This window comes from Rutidosis leptorrhynchoides, chromosome 11 (assembly GCF_046630445.1).
Source record: "Rutidosis leptorrhynchoides isolate AG116_Rl617_1_P2 chromosome 11, CSIRO_AGI_Rlap_v1, whole genome shotgun sequence".
NCBI classification, from domain to species: domain Eukaryota; kingdom Viridiplantae; phylum Streptophyta; class Magnoliopsida; order Asterales; family Asteraceae; genus Rutidosis; species Rutidosis leptorrhynchoides.
In genome coordinates, this window is record NC_092343.1 from 141,085,638 (window position 1) to 141,104,336 (window position 18,699).

The 18,699-nt window shown below is 32.8% G+C and overlaps 2 protein-coding genes and 1 non-coding gene across 3 annotated transcripts in view; 2 read left to right on the forward strand and 1 right to left on the reverse strand.

Annotated features, from left to right (window-relative positions):
* The first annotated feature begins 369 nt into the window (after positions 1 to 369).
* On the forward strand, positions 370 to 849 carry LOC139875008 (uncharacterized mitochondrial protein AtMg00810-like). The gene has a single exon (XM_071862396.1). It carries the CDS (start codon positions 370 to 372, stop codon positions 847 to 849), a length of 480 nt encoding a protein of 159 aa, XP_071718497.1.
* Positions 850 to 1,833: 984 nt separating this feature from the next.
* LOC139875009 (uncharacterized) overlaps positions 1,834 to 18,699 on the forward strand; it is an 81,880-nt gene continuing 65,014 nt past the window's right edge. The window contains exons 1-4 of the mRNA XM_071862397.1: positions 1,834 to 2,000; positions 2,094 to 2,181; positions 2,323 to 2,561; positions 2,683 to 2,867. Coding sequence (XP_071718498.1) covers positions 1,834 to 2,000; positions 2,094 to 2,181; positions 2,323 to 2,561; positions 2,683 to 2,867 — 679 coding nt within the window. The remainder of the gene's footprint in view (positions 2,001 to 2,093; positions 2,182 to 2,322; positions 2,562 to 2,682; positions 2,868 to 18,699) is intronic.
* On the reverse strand, positions 13,697 to 13,803 carry LOC139879220 (small nucleolar RNA R71). The gene has a single exon (XR_011770074.1). It is a non-coding gene; the product is annotated as a small nucleolar RNA R71 (small nucleolar RNA).

Genomic DNA, 18,699 nt, shown 5'->3' on the forward strand with positions numbered 1-18,699 from the left:
CAAAAAGTCGATATACGGTTTGAAGCAAGCTTCAAGGAATTGGTATAAAAGTTTACAAAATTCTTACCTGCCATAGGTTTTCAACAATCCAACGCCGATCATTTGATGTTTGTGTTTAAACAAAAGACAATTCATATCATTGCATTAATATACATTGATGATATATTTTTGATGGGTAACGTTGGAGAAATGATTAAAAAGGTTAATACGCATATACATAAACACTTTAGTATTAAGGATTTGGGCCCACTCAAATATTTTCTCGAAATAGACGTTGCTCGATCGGCTGGAGATATTTTCATCAGTCAACGAAAAATAGACATATTAGAAGATTTTGATGTGCAAGCTTGTTGACCCAGTAAGTTCCCGATGGAACAAAATCTTCGTTTAAACATAGATGATCCAAGTGAAGAAGCAGATGCTTCACAATACAGATGTTTAGCTGGTCGTCTTCTCTACCCTACAGTTACACGACCCGACATCACATATTCAATTAACCAGTTAAGTCAGTACTTAAGTTGTGCTCGTCAAAGTCATATGGATGCTGCGGTGTGTCTACTACGTTATTTGAAGACCACAACTGGACAAGGTTTGTTCTTTCCCTCAACGCGAAACATGAACTTAATGGCTTACTGTGATGCTAGTTGGCTAAGTTGTCCGACCACAAAAAGATCAAACATTGGCTACTACATAAGTATTGGTAGAGCACCAATATCTTGGAGAACAAAGAAACAAAGCTTAGTGTCTTGTTCATCAGACGAGGCCGAAATATCGTGCAATGGCGACTATAGTTTGCGAAGTATTGTGGCTTCAATGGTTGTTAAAGAATTTTGGTGCAACTCAAGGTGAAGCAACTTCTTTAATGCATGTTAAATTTATATCCTAAATTGCAATCTTATCCTTATTTCTAATTATGCCCTTGTTTTGTAGTTTGGTGTCCTTATTGGAATAAATAAGAGTTTGGTGCTGTGTTGGTGATATCTAAAGTGATGAGGGGCTAAAGTTTTATTTCTGGATGTGAGCTGGCTTTATGATCGATGACCTGCTAGGGTTTCTACTGTTCAATATAAAAAGGGACGCTCCTCTCTTGCAAAACCACCACAACCGATCTTCTTCAATCATTTTTTTATCTTGTTATCTTGTTCAATCTGTTGTTGATTAAGTGTTTCAAGCATAAGTGTTTATCTTGTTGATATTCACTAATTTTGTCTGCTCTTATTATTTACTTCATCTTATTTTATCTTCATTCGGTTATCTGTGTAATCTTTGTTTGGATTTGGAGTGTTAATCAATAAAATCCATATCGTGGTGTTTGATTATGTATAATTCTTCATGGTATCAGAGCTGATTGGTGATGATCCGTGATTCCATTCGAGCAAAGTGATTTGTGGTTGAATCGCTTCTTACGATTACTGACTCCCTCCCTGTTCGTTCTATTGGGTTCGTTGGTGGATCTGTGGTATTTGTTCTGAAGGTGTATTGAAGAAACCCCAATTCTTCTACAAGATTATGGTTAAGTTTTACTGGTTTGGGCTTGTCTAATCCAAGTCTTCCACTGAATTTGTTTTGTGTTTCTTCTTTTATTCTCCTATCTTCAAAGGGGAGTCTCGTATTTATTCGTGTTTTTTATATTACCCTAGACTAAATCCTCTGTGCCCAACTCTTGATCTGGATCCTTGAGATCCATGAATACCTGATCAAGCACATAGTTGATTCTTGACCATTACTGTATGTTTTTTGCTTTCTTGATTGGTTATGCTTGGTTATGTTCATTTCTTGTAACTGTATTTGTCTGCTTTGTTTCCTGTTCTTGTTGCTTTTTATCTTGTTTAAATGGTTGGTGATGATACTGATGGTAGTGGAACCACTGTCACTCAAGTGAGTAACCTTGATTTTGGCAATCCACTTTACTTGCATAGTAGTGACACTAGTATTACTGCTCTCATTTCCTTGAAATTAAAAGGGACAGAGAACTATAATGTCTGGAGTAGAGCTATGATGTTAGCTCTGCAAACATAAAACAAAACTGGATTTATTTATGGAACTGTAATTAAAAGTACTACTGATGATGTTCTTGCTTTACAATGGGATAGATGTAATTATGTGGTTCTTTCTTGGATTCTTAACTCTATTAGTGAAGAATTGTTCTCTGGTCAAGTTTTCTCTAAATATGCTAAAACTGTGTGGGATGAGTTAAAAGAAACTTATGACAAGATAGATGGGTCAATTACTTTTAATCTGCATAAAAAGATTAATACAATCTCTCAAAATGGTGACTCTTTATCTGATTAATATCATAAGTTAAATTCCTTGTGGAAACAGTTTGATGCTCTTGTTAAGTTGCCTTCTTGTGGGTGTGACAACACTGAATTTAAAAGTCATAATGATTTAATTAAACTTATGCACTTTTTAATGGGTTTGGATGAGTGTTATCATGCTATTATAAGCAATATTTTGACCAGGGAGACTCTTCCCTCTGTTCAAAATGCTTTTTCTATTATGTCCAGAGAAGAATCTCAGAGAGATTCTTCTTCTGCTACTTCATCTGGTAGTGCTCTCAAGTCTCAGGTAATCTGCTTTTATTGTGTCAAAAACTTTTGACAATAAAAAGAAATTTGGTAGAGGTCCTAACACAAACTTGAAGTGCACTAAGTGCAATATGACTGGGCATACCATTGACAGGTGTTATGAAATTGTGGCGTATCCTCCTGGTTGGATTAAAAGGAACAACACCAATAAAAATGTTACTAGTAACAATGCTATGTCTAATAATCAGGGATCACCTTTCACTTTTGATCAAATTAATAAGCTTATGAGTCTGATCAATGATATATCTGTCACTAGAAGTGCCCAAGCCAATGTTGCAGGTACCTTTAAAAATATCAATGTTATTTTTAACAACTTTAAAAGTTTTTTTAAGTCTAACATCTCTGCTAATAATCTTAATAAGTGTGTTGATTGGATTATTGATTCTGGGCAATTCAACACATGACTGGTAGTCTGTTCAACATGAAAAATGTTTTTGATGTCTCAACCTTAGGTATGACTGTTGGTCATCCTAATGATACTCAAGCCTTGATCACCAAATGAAATGTCCCGTTCATATTGATTATAAACGTTCAATATTAATTGATTTCGTTGCGAGGTTTTGACCTCTATATGAGACGTTTTTCAAAGACTACATTCATTTTTAAAACAACCATAACCTTTATTTTATCAATAAAGGTTTCAAAAGCATTACGTAGATTATCAAATAATGATAATCTAAAATATACTGTTTACACACGACCATTACATAATGGTTTACAATAGAAATATATTACATCGACATATGTTTCTTGAATGCAGTTTTTACACAATATCATACAAACATGGACTCCAAATCTTGTCCTTATTTTAGTATGCAACAGTGGAAGCTCTTAATATTCACCTGAGATTAAACATGCTTTAAACGTCAACAAAAATATTGGTGAGTTATAGGTTTAACCTATATATATCAAATCGTGACAATAGACCACAAGATTTCATATTTCAATACGCATCCCATACATAGAGATAAAAATCATTCATATGGTGATCACCTGGTAACCGATATTAACAAGATGCATATATAAGAATATCCCCATCATTCCGGGACACCCTTTGAATATGATATTAATTTCAAAGTACTAAAGCATCCGGTACTTTGGATGGGGTTTGTTAGGCCCAATAGATCTATCTTTAGGATTGGCGTCAATTAGGGTGTATGTTCCCTAATTCTTAGATTACCAGACTTAATAAAAAGGGGCATATTCGATTTTGATAATTCAACCATAGAATGTAGTTTCACGTACTTGTGTCTATTTTGTAAATCATTTATAAAACCTGCATGTATTCTCATCCCAAAAATATTAGATTTTAAAAGTGGGACTATAACTCACTTTCACAAATTTTTACTTCGTCGGGAAGTAAGACTTGGCCACTGGTCGATTCACGAACCTATAACAAATATGTACATATATATCAAAGTATATTCAAAATATATTTACAACACTTTTAATACATTTTGATGTTTTAAGTTTATTAAGTCAGCTGTCCTCGTTAGTAACCTACAACTAGTTGTCCAACGTTAGATGTACAGAAAAAAATTGATATATATTATCTTGAATCAATCCACGACCCAGTGTATACATGTCTCAAGCTAGATCACAACTCAAAGTATATATATTTTTGGAATCAACCTCAACCCTGTATAGCTAACTCCCACATTACTGCATATCGAGTGTCTATGGTTGTTCCAAATAATATATACACATGGGTCGATATGATATGTCAAAACATTTGCATACGTGTCTATGGTATCCCAAGATTACATAATATATTAGAATACATGTATAATACAATATAAGTTAGCTAGAATATGATTAATATAGATTTGTTACCAATTTTCACGTTGCTACAACAAGAAAAATTATCCAATCTTGTTTTACCCATAACTTCTTCGTTTTAAATCCGTTTTGAGTGAATCAAATTGCTATGGTTTCATATTGAACTCTATTTTATAAATCTAAACAGAAAAGGTATAGGTTTATAGTCAGAAATTTAAGTTACATGTCAATTACTAAAGAGGTAGTCATTTTCGTCGAAAAAAAATGACATCTTGATGACCTTTTTGGAAAATATACTTTCACTTTGAGTTTAACCATGATTTTTGGATATAGTTTCATGTTCATAAAAAAATCATTTTCCCAGAAGAACAACTTTTAAATCAAAGTTTATCATAGTTTTTAATTAACTAACCTAAAACAGCCCGCGGTGTTACTACGACGGCTTAAATCCGATTTTACGGTGTTTTTCGTGTTTCCAAGTTTTAAATCATTAAGTTAGCATATCATATAGATATAGAATATGTGTTTAGTTGATTTTAAAAGTTAAGTTAGAAGGATTAACTTTTGTTTGCGTACAAGTTTAGAATTAACTAAACTATGTTCTAGTGATTACATGTTCAAATCTTCGAATAAGATAGTTTTATATGTAAGAATCGAATGATGTTATGAACATAATTACTACCTCAAGTTTAGTAGGTAAACCTACTGGAAGTGACAAGAAATGATCTAGCTTCAAAGGATCTTGGATGGCTTGAAAGTTCTTGAAGTAGAATCATGACACGAAAACAAGTTCAAGTAAGATTATCACTCGAATTAAGATAGTTATAGTTATAGGAATTGAATCAAAGTTTGTATATGAGTATTACCTTGGTTTAGAATGATATCTTACTGTAAACAACAAGGATTTCTTGAGGTTGGATGATCACTTTACAAGATTGGAAGTGAGCTAGTAAACTTGGAAGTATTCTTGATTTTATGAAACTAGAACTTGTAGAATTTATGTAGAACACTTAGAACTTGAAGATGGACCTTGAGAGAGATCAATTAGATGAATAAAATTGAAGAATTAAAGTGTTTGTAGGTGTTTTTGATCGTTGGTATATGGATTAGATATAAAGGATATGTAATTTTGTTTTCATGTAAATAAGTCATGAATGATTACTCATATTTTTGTAATTTTATGAGATATTTCATGCTAGTTGCCAAATGATGGTTCCCACATGTGTTAGGTGACTCACATGGGCTACTAAGAGCTGATTATTGGAGTGTATATACCAATAGTACATACATCTAAAAGCTGTGTATTGTACGAGTACGAATACGGGTGCATACGAGTAGAATTGTTGATGAAACTGAACGAGGATGTAATTGTAAGAATTTTTGTTAAGTGGAAGTATTTTGATAAATGTCTTGAAGTCTTTCAAAAGTTTATGAATACATATTAAAACACTACATGTATATACATTTTAACTGAGTCGTTAAGTCATCGTTAGTCGTTACATGTAAGTGTTGTTTTAAAACCTTTAGGTTAACGATCTTGTTAAATGTTGTTAACCCATTGTTTATTAAATCAAATGAGATATTAAATTATTACATTATCATGATATCATGATGTATTAATATATCTTAATATGATATATATACATTAAATGTCGTTACAACTATAATTGTTACATATATGTCTCGTTTCAAAATCATTAAGTTAGTAGTCTTGTTTTTACATATGTAGTTCATTGTTAATATACCTAATGATATGTTTACTTATCATAATATCATGTTAACTATATATATCCATATATATATCATCATATAGTTTTTACAAGTTTTAATGTTCGTGAATCACCGGTCAACTTGGGTGGTCAATTGTCTATATGAAACCTATTTGAATTAATCAAGTCTTAACAAGTTTGATTGCTTAACATGTTGGAAACACTTAATCATGTAAATATCAACTTTATTTAATATATATAAACATGGAAAAGTTCGGGTCACTAAAGTACCTACCCGTTAAAAATTTTTCGTCCTGAAATTTTAAGCAGTTGGAGGTGTTGACGTATCTTCTGGAAATAAGTGTGGGTATTTCTTCTTCATCTGATCTTCTCGTTCCCAGGTGAACTCGGGTCCTCTATGAGCATTCCATCCAACCTTAACAATTGGTATCCTGTTTTGTTTAAGTCTTTTAACCTCACGATCCATTATTTCGACGGGTTCTTCGATGAATTGAAGTTTTTCGTTGATTTGGATTTTGTCTAACGGAATAGTGAGATCTTCTTTAGCAAAAAATTTCTTCAAATTTGAGACGTGGAAAGTGTTATGTACAGCCGCGAGTTGTTGAGGTAATTCAAGTAGGTAAGCTACTGGTCCGACACGATCAATAATCTTGAATGGTCCAATATACCTTGGATTTAATTTCCCTCGTTTACCAAATCGAACAACACCTTTCCAAGGTGCAACCTTAAGCATGACTATCTCTCCAATTTCAAATTCTCTATCTTTTCTTTTAATGTCGGCGTAGCTCTTTTGTCGACTTTGGGCGGTTTTCAACCGTTGTTGAATTTGGATGATTATCTCAGTAGTTTCTTGTATTATCTCTGGACCCGTAATCTGTCTATCCCCCACTTCACTCCAACAAATCGGAGACCTGCACTTTCTACCATAAAGTGCTTCAAACGGCGCCATCTCAATGCTTGAATGGTAGTTGTTGTAGTAGGAAAATTCTGCTAACGGTAGATGTCGATCCTAACTGTTTTCGAAATCAATAACACATGCTCGTAGCATGTCTTCAAGCGTTTGTATCATCCTTTCGCTCTGCCCATCAGTATGTGGATGATAGGCAATACTCATGTCTAGACGAGTTCCTAATGCTTGCTGTAATGTCTGCCAGAATCTTGAAATAAATCTGCCATCCCTATCAGAGATAATAGAGATTGGTATTCCATGTCTGGACATGACTTCCTTCAAATACAGTCGTGCTAACTTCTCCATCTTGTCATCTTCTCTTATTGGCAGGAAGTGTGCTGACTTGGTAAGACGATCAACTATTACCAAAATAGTATCATAACCACTTGCAGTCCTTGGCAATTTAGTAATGAAATCCATGGTAATGTTTTCCTATTTATATTCCGGGATTTCAGGTTGTTGTAGTAGACCTGATGGTTTCTGATGTTCATCTTTGACCTTAGAACACGTCAAACATTCTCCTACATATTTAGCAATATCGGCTTTCATACCCGGCCACCAAAAGTGTTTCTTGAGATCTTTATACATCTTCCCCGCTCCGGGATGTATTGAATATATGGTTTTATGTGCTTCCTTAAGTACCATTTCTCTCACATCTCCAAACCTTGGTACCCAAATTCTATCAGCCCTATATCGGGTTCCATCTTCCCGAATATTAAGATGTTTCTCTGATCCCTTGGGTATCTCATTCTTCAACTTTCCTTCTTTTACAACCCCCTGTTGCGCCTCCTTTATTTGAGTAGTAAGGTTAGTACGAATAATTATATTCATAGCTTTTACCCGTATAGGTTCTCTGTCCTTTCTACTCAAAGCGTCAGCTACCACATTCGCCTTCCCTGGGTGGTATCGAATCTCAAAATCATAATCATTCAACAGTTCAATCCACCTGCATTGTCTCATATTCAGTTGCTTCTGATTAAATATATGTTGGAGACTTTTGTGGTCGGTATATATAATACTTTTGACCCCATATAAATAATGCCTACAAGTCTTTAATGCAAAAACAACAGCACCCAATTCCAAATCATGAGTCGTATAATTTTGCTCGTGAATCTTCAATTGTCTAGACGCATAAGCAATCACCTTCGTTCGTTGCATTAATACACAACCGAGACCTTGCTTTGATGCGTCACAATAAATCACAAAATCATCATTCCCTTCAGGCAATGACAATATAGGTGTCGTAGTTAGCTTTTTCTTCAATAACTGAAACGCCTTCTCTTGTTCATCCTTCCATTCAAATTTTTTCCCTTTATGCGTTAATGCAGTCAAGGGTTTTGCTATTTTGGAGAAATCTTGGATGAATCTTCTGTAGTAACCAGCCAATCCTAAAAATTGACGTATATGCTTCAGAGTTTTTGGGGTTTCCCACTTTTCAACGGTTTCGATCTTTGCCGGGTCTACCTGGATACCTTCTTTGTTCACTATGTGACCGAGGAATTGAACTTCTTCCAACTAAAATGCACACTTTGAAAACTTAGCGTACAGTTTTTCTTTCCTTAATACTGCTAACACTTTTCTCAAATGTTCTTCGTGCTCTTGATCATTCTTTGAGTAAATAAGTATGTCATCGATGAAAACTGGTGTTATGCGAGGTGTATATAAAATAGTTATTAATTTTAGCAGAAAACACTATTAAATACGATACAATTTTACACAAGATATTTATTTATTTATAGAATGGATATACTTAAACCTTGCTACAACACTTATAGGCAGTGTACCTAATCGTACAGTAGTGTAGTTTTTAGTAAGTCCGGTTCGTTCCACAGGGAAATCTTTAAACAAAGCTCAACGCTATATTAGTTTACTTTTATAAAAATACAAATATATATATAAGTAATATTATTATTATAAAGGGGGGTTTTTACCGTTTAATGACCGGTTTGTCGATTTTAAAACTTTAGTCGCAGTTAAAACCAAATGTAAAATATTAAAAATGAATACAAGACTTAAATTAAAGCGTAAAGTAAATAACGATAATGAAATTGCGAATAATAAAAGTGCGATAAAATAAACTTGCGATAATTAAAGAGTACGATAATTAAAAGTGCGATTAAATAACAATAAATAAAAGTGCGATAATTAGAAGTGCAATTAAATATAAAATAAAGGAAATTAAATATGAAATAAAAGAATTATGCTTATTTAAACTTCCGTAATCATGATGTTTGACGTGTTGATTTTAGTTTTATGCCCATGGGTTAATTGTCCTTTGTCCTGGATTATTTAATATGTCCGTCTGGTTTTTGTCCATAACAGTCCATCAGTCATAAATATAAAGTGCGAGTGTCCTCATCAAATTATTCTTATACCCGAAGTTAAATATTCCAACTAATTGGGGATTCGAATTGTAACAAGGTTTTAATACTTTGTTTAATGAATACACCAGGTTATCAACTGCGTGTAAACCAAGGTTTTACTACTTTGCTAACAATTACACCAATTACCCTTGAATGTAATTTTACCCCTGTTTTAATTATTCTAGTAGCTATTGATAATGCTAAAAATGAACATATATTTCATAGCATTATTCCTCAAGAAAGACAAGCTTTTAGTTGCAATTGTTCTATTTACAAGTGATATTCGTTTAAATAATAAAAAGTGAAGACAAAAGACAGATTCGACGAATTGAAGACGCAAACGACCAAAAAGCTCAAAAGTACAAAAGACAATCAAAAAGGTTCCAATTATTGATAAGAAACGTCTCGAAATTACAAGAGTACAAGATTCAAAACGCAAAGTACAAAATATAAAATTGTACGCAAGGACGTTCGAAAATCCGGAACCGGGACCAGAGTCAACTCTTAACGCTCGACGCAACGGACTAAAAATTACAAGTTAACTATGTATATAAATATAATATAATATATAATTAATTATATTAATTATATATATATTATATATATAATAAAAACCGTCGGCAGAGAAAGACTCCAAGATGTGAGCTGGAATTTCAAACTCCGCGACTCGCGGAGTTTGAAGGCAAAATTCACTGCGAGTCGCGGAGCCCCAAAAATCAAAAATCCCTATAAAGCAAACCGAATTCTGATCAAAATTTAATAATCTATTTTCTCTCTTCTCTCATATATACGATATATATATATATAATTTATATTTTAATTTTAATTTTAATTATAATTCTAATAATAAGGGTATGTTAGCGAATGTTGTAAGGGTGTAAGTCGAAATTCTGTCCGTGTAACGCTACGCTATTTTTAATCATTGTAAGTTATGTTCAACCTTTTTATATTAATGTCTCGTAGCTAAGTTATTATTATGCTTATTTAAAACGAAGTAATCATGATGTTGGGCTAATTACTAAAATTGGGTAATTGGGCTTTGTACCATAATTGGGGTTTGGACAAAAGAACGACACTTGTGGAAATTAGACTATGGGCTATTAATGGGCTTTATATTTGTTTAACTAAATGAAAGTTTGTTAATGTTAATATAAAGATTTACAATTGGGCGTCCCTATAAATTACCATATACACTCGATCGGACACGATGGGCGGGGTATTTATATGTACGAATAATCGTTCATTTAACCGGACACGGGAATGGATTAATAGCCACTAGAATAATTAAAACAGGGGTGAAATTACATTCAAGGGTAATTGGTGTAATTGTTAACAAAGTAGTAAAACCTTGGTTTACACGCAGTCGATAACCTGGTGTATTCATTAAACAAAGTATTAAAACCTTGTTACAATTCGAATCCCCAATTAGTTGGAATATTTAACTTCGGGTATAATAATAATTTGACGAGGACACTCGCACTTTATATTTATGACTGATGGACTGTTATGGACAAAAACTAGACGGACATATTAAATAATCCAGGACAAAGGACAATTAACCCATGGGGCATAAAACTAAAATCAACACGTCAAACATCATGATTACGGAAGTTTAAATAAGTATAATTCTTTTATTTCATATTTAATTTCCTTTATTTTATATTTAATTGCACTTCTAATTATCGCACTTTTTATTGTTATTATATTTAATTGCATTTTTAATTATCGTACTTTTTAATTATCGCAATTTTATTTTATCGCACTTTTATTATTCGCAATTTCATTATTGTTATTTACTTTGCACTTTAAATTAAGTCTTTTATTTATTTAATATTTTACATTAGGTTTTAACTGCGACTAAAGTTTTAAAATCAACAAACCGGTCATTAAACGGTAAAAACCCCCCTTTATAATAATAATATTACTTATATATATATATTTGTATTTTTATAAAAGTAAACTAATATAGCGTTGAGCTTTGTTTAAAGATTTCCCTGTGGAACGAACCGGACTTACTAAAAACTACACTACTGTACGATTAGGTACACTGCCTATAAGTGTTGTAGCAAGGTTTAAGTATATCCATTCTATAAATAAATAAATATCTTGTGTAAAATTGTATCGTATTTAATAGTTTTTCCTAGTAAAATATAAACTATTTCGTATACACCTCACATAACATCAAGTATTTTTGGCGCCGCTGCCGGGGAACTATCTTAAAAGCCGGAAGCGCAACGCTAATAATAAAAAAAAAAAAAGATTTTTATTTTACTTTTATTAAAAGTCGTTTTTGTAAAAATACGTTTTAAATATTCGAAAATATAAAAAGAAAAAACAAAAATATAAGCATTTTTAAGATTTTGTTAAATATTTAAGTTTTATAAGTTTCTTTATTTTTATTTTAGTTTATAAAAAATATAAGTTTTATTAACTATCTTTTATTTATAGAAAAAAAAAACAGAAAACAGATATAAAGAAAAAAAAAAAATAGTAAATAAAGAAAAAACGCGTCGAATTTAAAGCTGTCATCTGAATTCTGGAACCCCGCGACTCGCGGGGTTTTCTGCATTAATTACCGCGACTCGCGGAGCTTCTCTGACACACGAACAGAAACCCTAATCCAGCATTAATTACGGGTTTTAATTAATTATAATTATTATTTAACCCTAATTATTATTATTATTATTATTAATTTTATTTTAACTTTTACTTTTTATTTAATTTATGTATTTAGTATTAATTAGTTTTAATTAAATTGTAAAATTAGTAGTTTTATTAAATAAAATAATATAAAAATAATATTTTTATAAAAATTGTACTTTTTACAACTTTTTATATATTTTTATATTTTGTCCCTTTTTAATCATTGTAGCGTAATATTTGTATTTTTAGCTCATATTTAATTTTAAACTTAGTTTTTGCTATAGTTATTTTTACTCCTAGATTTTTAGGCTTTGCCGTAGAATTTCTTAAGTGCTTTTTCTTTAGACTAAGATTTAGGTACTTTAGAATTTTGCGACGCCTTTTTAAGTTTTAGTTTCTTTTTAAGTTATTTCCATTTGGGATATAGTTTTTCCTGTAAGCTTTAATATTTTTAGACACCTTTTACTATGTATCAATTATCATTCCAATTAGTAATTTCAATTTGCGATTATAATTTTAAGTTAGTTGTAGTAATAAGGTTAGGTTAGTCAACTATTTTTAAGTTTTTATAAGTTTCTTTTATTTTTCCGTCACCTTTTATTTTTCAACCATTTTTTCTTTTTAGACCTTTTGCGACGAACTCTTTTTCTCTCTTATTTCTCGCCATTCTAGTTTTAGGACATAGATTTTTATTCTACTTCTTATCTAAATTTCTTAAAATTACGAAAATTTATTTTAAGTGGTTAAATTGATAGACATCAAAATTTTCTGGTTCGTAGTAATAGTTGGATTTGTACGTGGACCGGGTTATTGGAGCCAAACAGTCCTCAATTATATTGAGACCAAACAAATCCTGCCCCTCTGCTGCATCTTTTGGCTATTCGAAACGTGGGCAAAATCAGAAAAGTCTATTGGTTGGATAACTTATTATAATTTTTCTTTCCTTTTAAAAACTAATAGGATATTCAGTGAATGCACCGAGCAAGACGTTCACCACCTTTTGTACGTTCACCACCTGTAACTAGATCAAGACATTTAGCAAATATTGTCGCCGTTGATTTTTCTTTAGAATCGTCATCTAGTCGAACAAGAACTCCAACTCAAATTTCCGATAATCCATCTTTTGAACCCGACTTCACAATTAAGAACCCGGAGCATATTCAAGGACAATTCCAAGATCTTGAACCACTAATTATTCCTCCTGAGCCACAAACCATTAAATCAGAATCCTCTAGTGATTCGTATTCAACAAATTCAATTATGGAAGTAACGGAACCTCTAAGTATGGAAGATCGAATGAGAGCCACACGCACGGGCCAAGGTCACGCCATTATTAAGCCAGAAGTTAATGCGCCAGATTATGAAATCAAAGGACAAATTCTACACATGGTAACTAACCAATGCCAATTCAGTGGTGCACCGAATGAAGATCCTAACGAACACCTTCGTACGTTTAAAAGAATTTGTACACTATTCAAAATCCGAGAAGTGGAAGATGAGCAGATCTATCTCATGTTGTTTCCTTGGACTTTAAAAGGAGAAGCCAAAGATTGGTTAGAATCGTTACCTGAAGGGGCGATTGACACATGGGATGTCTTAGTTGAAAAATTTCTTCAAAGATTCTTTCCGGCATCTAAAGCCGTGAGACTTCAAGGAGAAATTGTTACGTTCACACAAAAGCCAAATGAAACATTATATGAGGCGTGGACAAGATTCGGAAGGATGTTGAGAGGATGTCCTCAACACGGTTTAGACACTTATCAAATAGTACAAATATTCTACCAAGGTGTCAACGTTGCTACACGAAAAGACATCGACATAACAGCTGGTGGTTCCATTATGAAGAAAACCGCAACTGAAGCTTACAAAATTATTGATAACACAGCCTCCCACTCGCATGAGTGGCACCAAGAAAAAGATATTTTTCGTTCATCTAAAGTGGCTAGAGCCGATTCTAGCCATGATTTTGATTCCGTTTCAGCAAAAATAGATGCTTTCGAAAGACGAATGGAAAAGATGAATAAAGATATTCACGCAATACGAATCAGTTGTGAGCTATGCGGTGGACCACACTTATTGAAAGATTGTCACATTGAACCAACATTGGAACAACGAGAGAATGTTTCCTATATGAACCAAAGGCCTGGAAATAATTATCAAAATAATTATCAACTGCCAAAGCTAAACTTCAATCGAAATCAAAACATTCTTTACAATCCAAAAGGACCCGAAAATAACTGGTATAACCAACAAGGTCCGAATAACCAACCAACTCAAAACAACACTTTCAATCAACAAAGACCTGGCTTATATAAACCACAACAAAAAACAGAAGAGAAAAAGTCAAATATGGAAGACGTGGTATTCAAGCTAGTTGAATCTCAAACACAATTTATTGAAACTCAAACCCAAACGAACGAGAGATTTGATCAGTCATTAAGAACTCAACAAGCTTCCATTTTGAATCTAGAAAAACACGTAGGTACTCTTGCTAGCATGATGAGTGAGAGGGAACAAGGAAAGCTACCGAGTAATACTGAAGTAAATCCTCGGAATGAGAATGTTAATATGGTTTCAACGAATTCTGAAAAACCAGCACCAGAAGATGGGAAGGTTTTAGATGAGAGTAACAATGAAGAAGTTACACCACCACTACCCGAATATGTAAAGCCAGTGGTGGCACCATACAAACCACCCATCCCGTTTCCAAGAAAAGGAGTTGAGTATGAGCAAGTAATAAGTAATAAAGATTGTGATACTTCTGGAAAGAAGAAGAAGAAAAAGAATAAGAAAGTACAAGAAACAAAAGCCATAGAAGTAAACCCGGTGAAGACAGTTCCACCAAAACCTCCACCTAGGGTAGGTGATCCGGGTGAATTTATTGTTCACTGTCTACTTAGTGATTGTGTCATGTATGATGCACTAGCAGATTTAGGTGCAAGTGTAAGTGTTATGCCTCTTTCATTATATAAGAGATTAGGAGTAGGTAAGTTAAGTCCAACGGATATGAGTGTTCGACTCTTTGATCAAACCATTAAGCACCCAGTTGGAATTGCTGACAACCTACCCGTTCAAGTAGGCAATTTAACCTTTCTAGTCGAATTTATTGTCATTAACATAGAAGAGGACCCAAACATTCCTCTAATTTTAGGTCGGCCATTCTTAGCGTCCACCAAGGCGTTATTTGATGTAGGAAATGGAAGAATGACACTTAAAAGTGGTGACAAATCGATCACCTTTATGATTCGAAAGTCTAAATCTCCACCAGCCAAAACCGTTGAACCAGTAAAAACAATTGGTAAGAACCATGTGTTTTTACCAACTCCAACGGTAATACTTAGCAATAATGAAACGCCTAAGTGTGGGGAAAATGAAGTAACACCTAATGATGACATGATAACAAAGAACCCCGTTGTTGATACGAAATTAAATGATCCCGTTATTAATAGTTCAATGAAGAAACTTATTAAACGGATTCGCGATGCTAGAACCAAGGGGAACTTTAAGTTATGTAACCGGTTAGTATCCAATCTATCACCTAAAGAAAAGGAGAAACTAGTTGAAATTGTGGAAATTACATAGGAATCCGACCAATGGCTTAAAGAAAAAGTCACAGATATGCAAGTTGATTATGGACCAAGAGAAATTAACGATGAAGTTAATCACAATTTTGACACCACGGCTACCTAAGTGTGGGGAGATTCAAATGTTCTAAAAAGAAAATGCTATCTAGAGTTAGTTGTTCTGTTCTCGTGTAGTTCCGAGAATGGAACCCGATTGGTCTTTCCCTAGCAGACCCTAAAGAACTAGTCTTCTCCCCCCATTCTGAATTTTTATTTTTTTTAGGTTTTTACAAAATGAAGACTGCCTGTGAACTAAACCATGGTCTAATGCTACACGCTTTGATCACTAAACATAATAATGACATACTACCGAGTGAAATAGTATCAGTAATCAGAGAAAGAATGGACGGAGTTAGAAAAGAATCCAGATGCGAAGATAATAAGTTACAATTTGGTAAAGGAAAATCAAAATCCGCAGCGAAAAGAAGAGCACGACACCTAGAAAGATGTCACAAATGCGGAAAATGGTCACATGGAGGTAAATGTTCAAATAATCAAACCTATTCAAATACCGAATTTGTTACTTTATGCAGAGACGGACCGTTCATATGTTTAGAAGAAAAGATACTGAATGCTCGAGGTTACGCCTATGTAGCCATGGAAAACCAATTAAACCGACTATCTTATGAATGGGATAGATCATATAACTAAGAAATCTATTTCACAGGTATGTCTGTACAGTTTTTATTTTTATTTTTATTTTTAACCTTTTGATAATAAACGCTAATTTGTTCGCTAAAAAGTATTAAATTGGTATTGAATAAAATTAGGTTTGGCGACCGAAATTATTGATATCATTCAAAAATTTATTACATCACTGCGAAATTTAACGTTTATTCTTAAGGTATAAATATCTTTAAACAATCAACCCAAAATATTTCAAAAATTCGTCATGAGTTAAATTAGGTCTTGGAACCGAAATTACTTTACCGAAAAGAGGGGCGCATATTTTTGATAATATTTGATTGATTAAAGTGGGATAAAAAGACAAAAAGATTTTTAATTTTATTTTTACCATGTTTTTAAAATTAATATTTAAATCTTAAATTAATATTGTAAACTTTGTAAAAACAATATTTTTAAAATTATAAATATTTGAAAAATTAATATAAGTTTGGTATGAATTTATAAATTTTTAAATTAAGTTTGGTGTGAATTTTTAATTTTTAAAATATTAATTTTTAATTTTATGCATTTCAAATTTTAAGTTTGGTGTGAATTTTTAATATTAATTTTGAATTTTATATTTAAGTTGTGTGAATTTAAAAACAAAAATTTACTTTATCTCATTAAGTTAAGAATATGATTTTTAAAATTTATCGTAAGTTGAAGACTAGGTCTTTGAACCGAAATTGCTTTACCCGAGGGAGGGACGAGAACTTTTATTATCATTATTTTTAATCTTATTAAATTAGAGTATGCCAAAAACATTGAAAAAACCCAAAAAATCTTAGCTTTTAAAACAATCGCTACAAAAAGACAAATTTTAAAATTTTGTCGAAGGACGGACTAGGACATCGATCCGAAACGACCTCGTCCTAAATAACAAGGGAAACAAAATTTTAAAATTAATTACTTAATTGTTTTAATAAGTTAATGATTATAAAAAAAAAAAATAAAAAAATACCAAACTCCGCGAGTCGCGGAGTTTGGAGGGTTAATCCCCGCGACTCGCGGAGGGACTAAAAATCAGAAAAAAAATATAACCGAACAACAGATCAGTCCCAACCCCAAAACAATAAAAACACAGTGAAAACTGCACGCGAAAAACCCGAAAACCACCCCCAAAAATCCCAATTTTTAACCGTTAATCACCAAATTTTTTGCTAAAATCATGTTGAGAAGGATGCTATCTAAGAATTACTCAAGAAAAACGGTAAATTTCTACACCTAAACACCATTTAATCCGAAATTTGGTGTTCTTGAGCTATTTTTCCCCCAAATTGATTTTGATGCTTTTTAGTGTAATTAGACTTAAATTGTTTATGTATTATGCTTGTATAACCTAGATTGATGCTGTTTAACATGATTAGAAGCCTTAAACTTCAAATTTTGAATAATCTAGGGTTTGTGTTCTTGAGCAATTTGGGGCTTTTTGATATAAACAGGTTATGGCCGATTTTTGTCATGAATTGTTGCTAAATTGAGTAGTGTAACATGTCTAGGTAGTTAAATGATCCAAACTTTGAGCCTAAACATGATTTTGAGAATTAAAGTGGACTTTTTCAAGTCTAAAATTCATGAACTTGATTTTTGAAAGATAATGCCATTTGAGACTTGTTTAATTGCTAGTAATGATTATTTTGACATGTTATTTGAGTTGAATGCTTATGAACTTGACGAACATTTTCGTATATGCTTATTTGAAAAAGTGTAGATTTGATGAAAATATGAAAATGAGCTTAAGTTTGATATAAATTGATAATGTCATTGTAATTATTTTGATTGATGATTTTGCTGACACTAATGCATATTTGGATGCACAAAAATTGTGTTTGATGTGTTTTGCAGAATGAAAGGGGTGAATCTTCATCCCAAGCCCGCAATGCTCCTGCTGAGAATTTGGAACAACAGGAGGTGAATAACTACTACAAGCAGGATATACCTCATCCAGTCATGACCTTTTCTGATATGCACTTGGAAGAGTTGCACCCGAACCTGAGATTTGACAGACTTTGGATAGATTATCCAAAATATCAACGGGGTTTGCATACTCTTCATTCTAAGGTTGTTGAGGTACCAAGGGTCATAGAATGGGGACCCTTAGAAGCTGTAGAATTGGCCGGGCCAATTAGGGAATTACTTGTACAGAGGTATGGTAATTCTTCTTTTAATGACTGGTTATGTTTATTCACCATACGTAGACCTGTATATAAAGTATGGTGTGAAGAATTGTTATGTAGTATAGAGTTGAATGATCGGGTAGCTAGTTTAACCGATCGTTCTTTTATTAGATTTTTGTTAGGCGGTTCGATGCGCCACATGTCTTTACTGGACATGGCTCAGGCTTTACGTATATATACG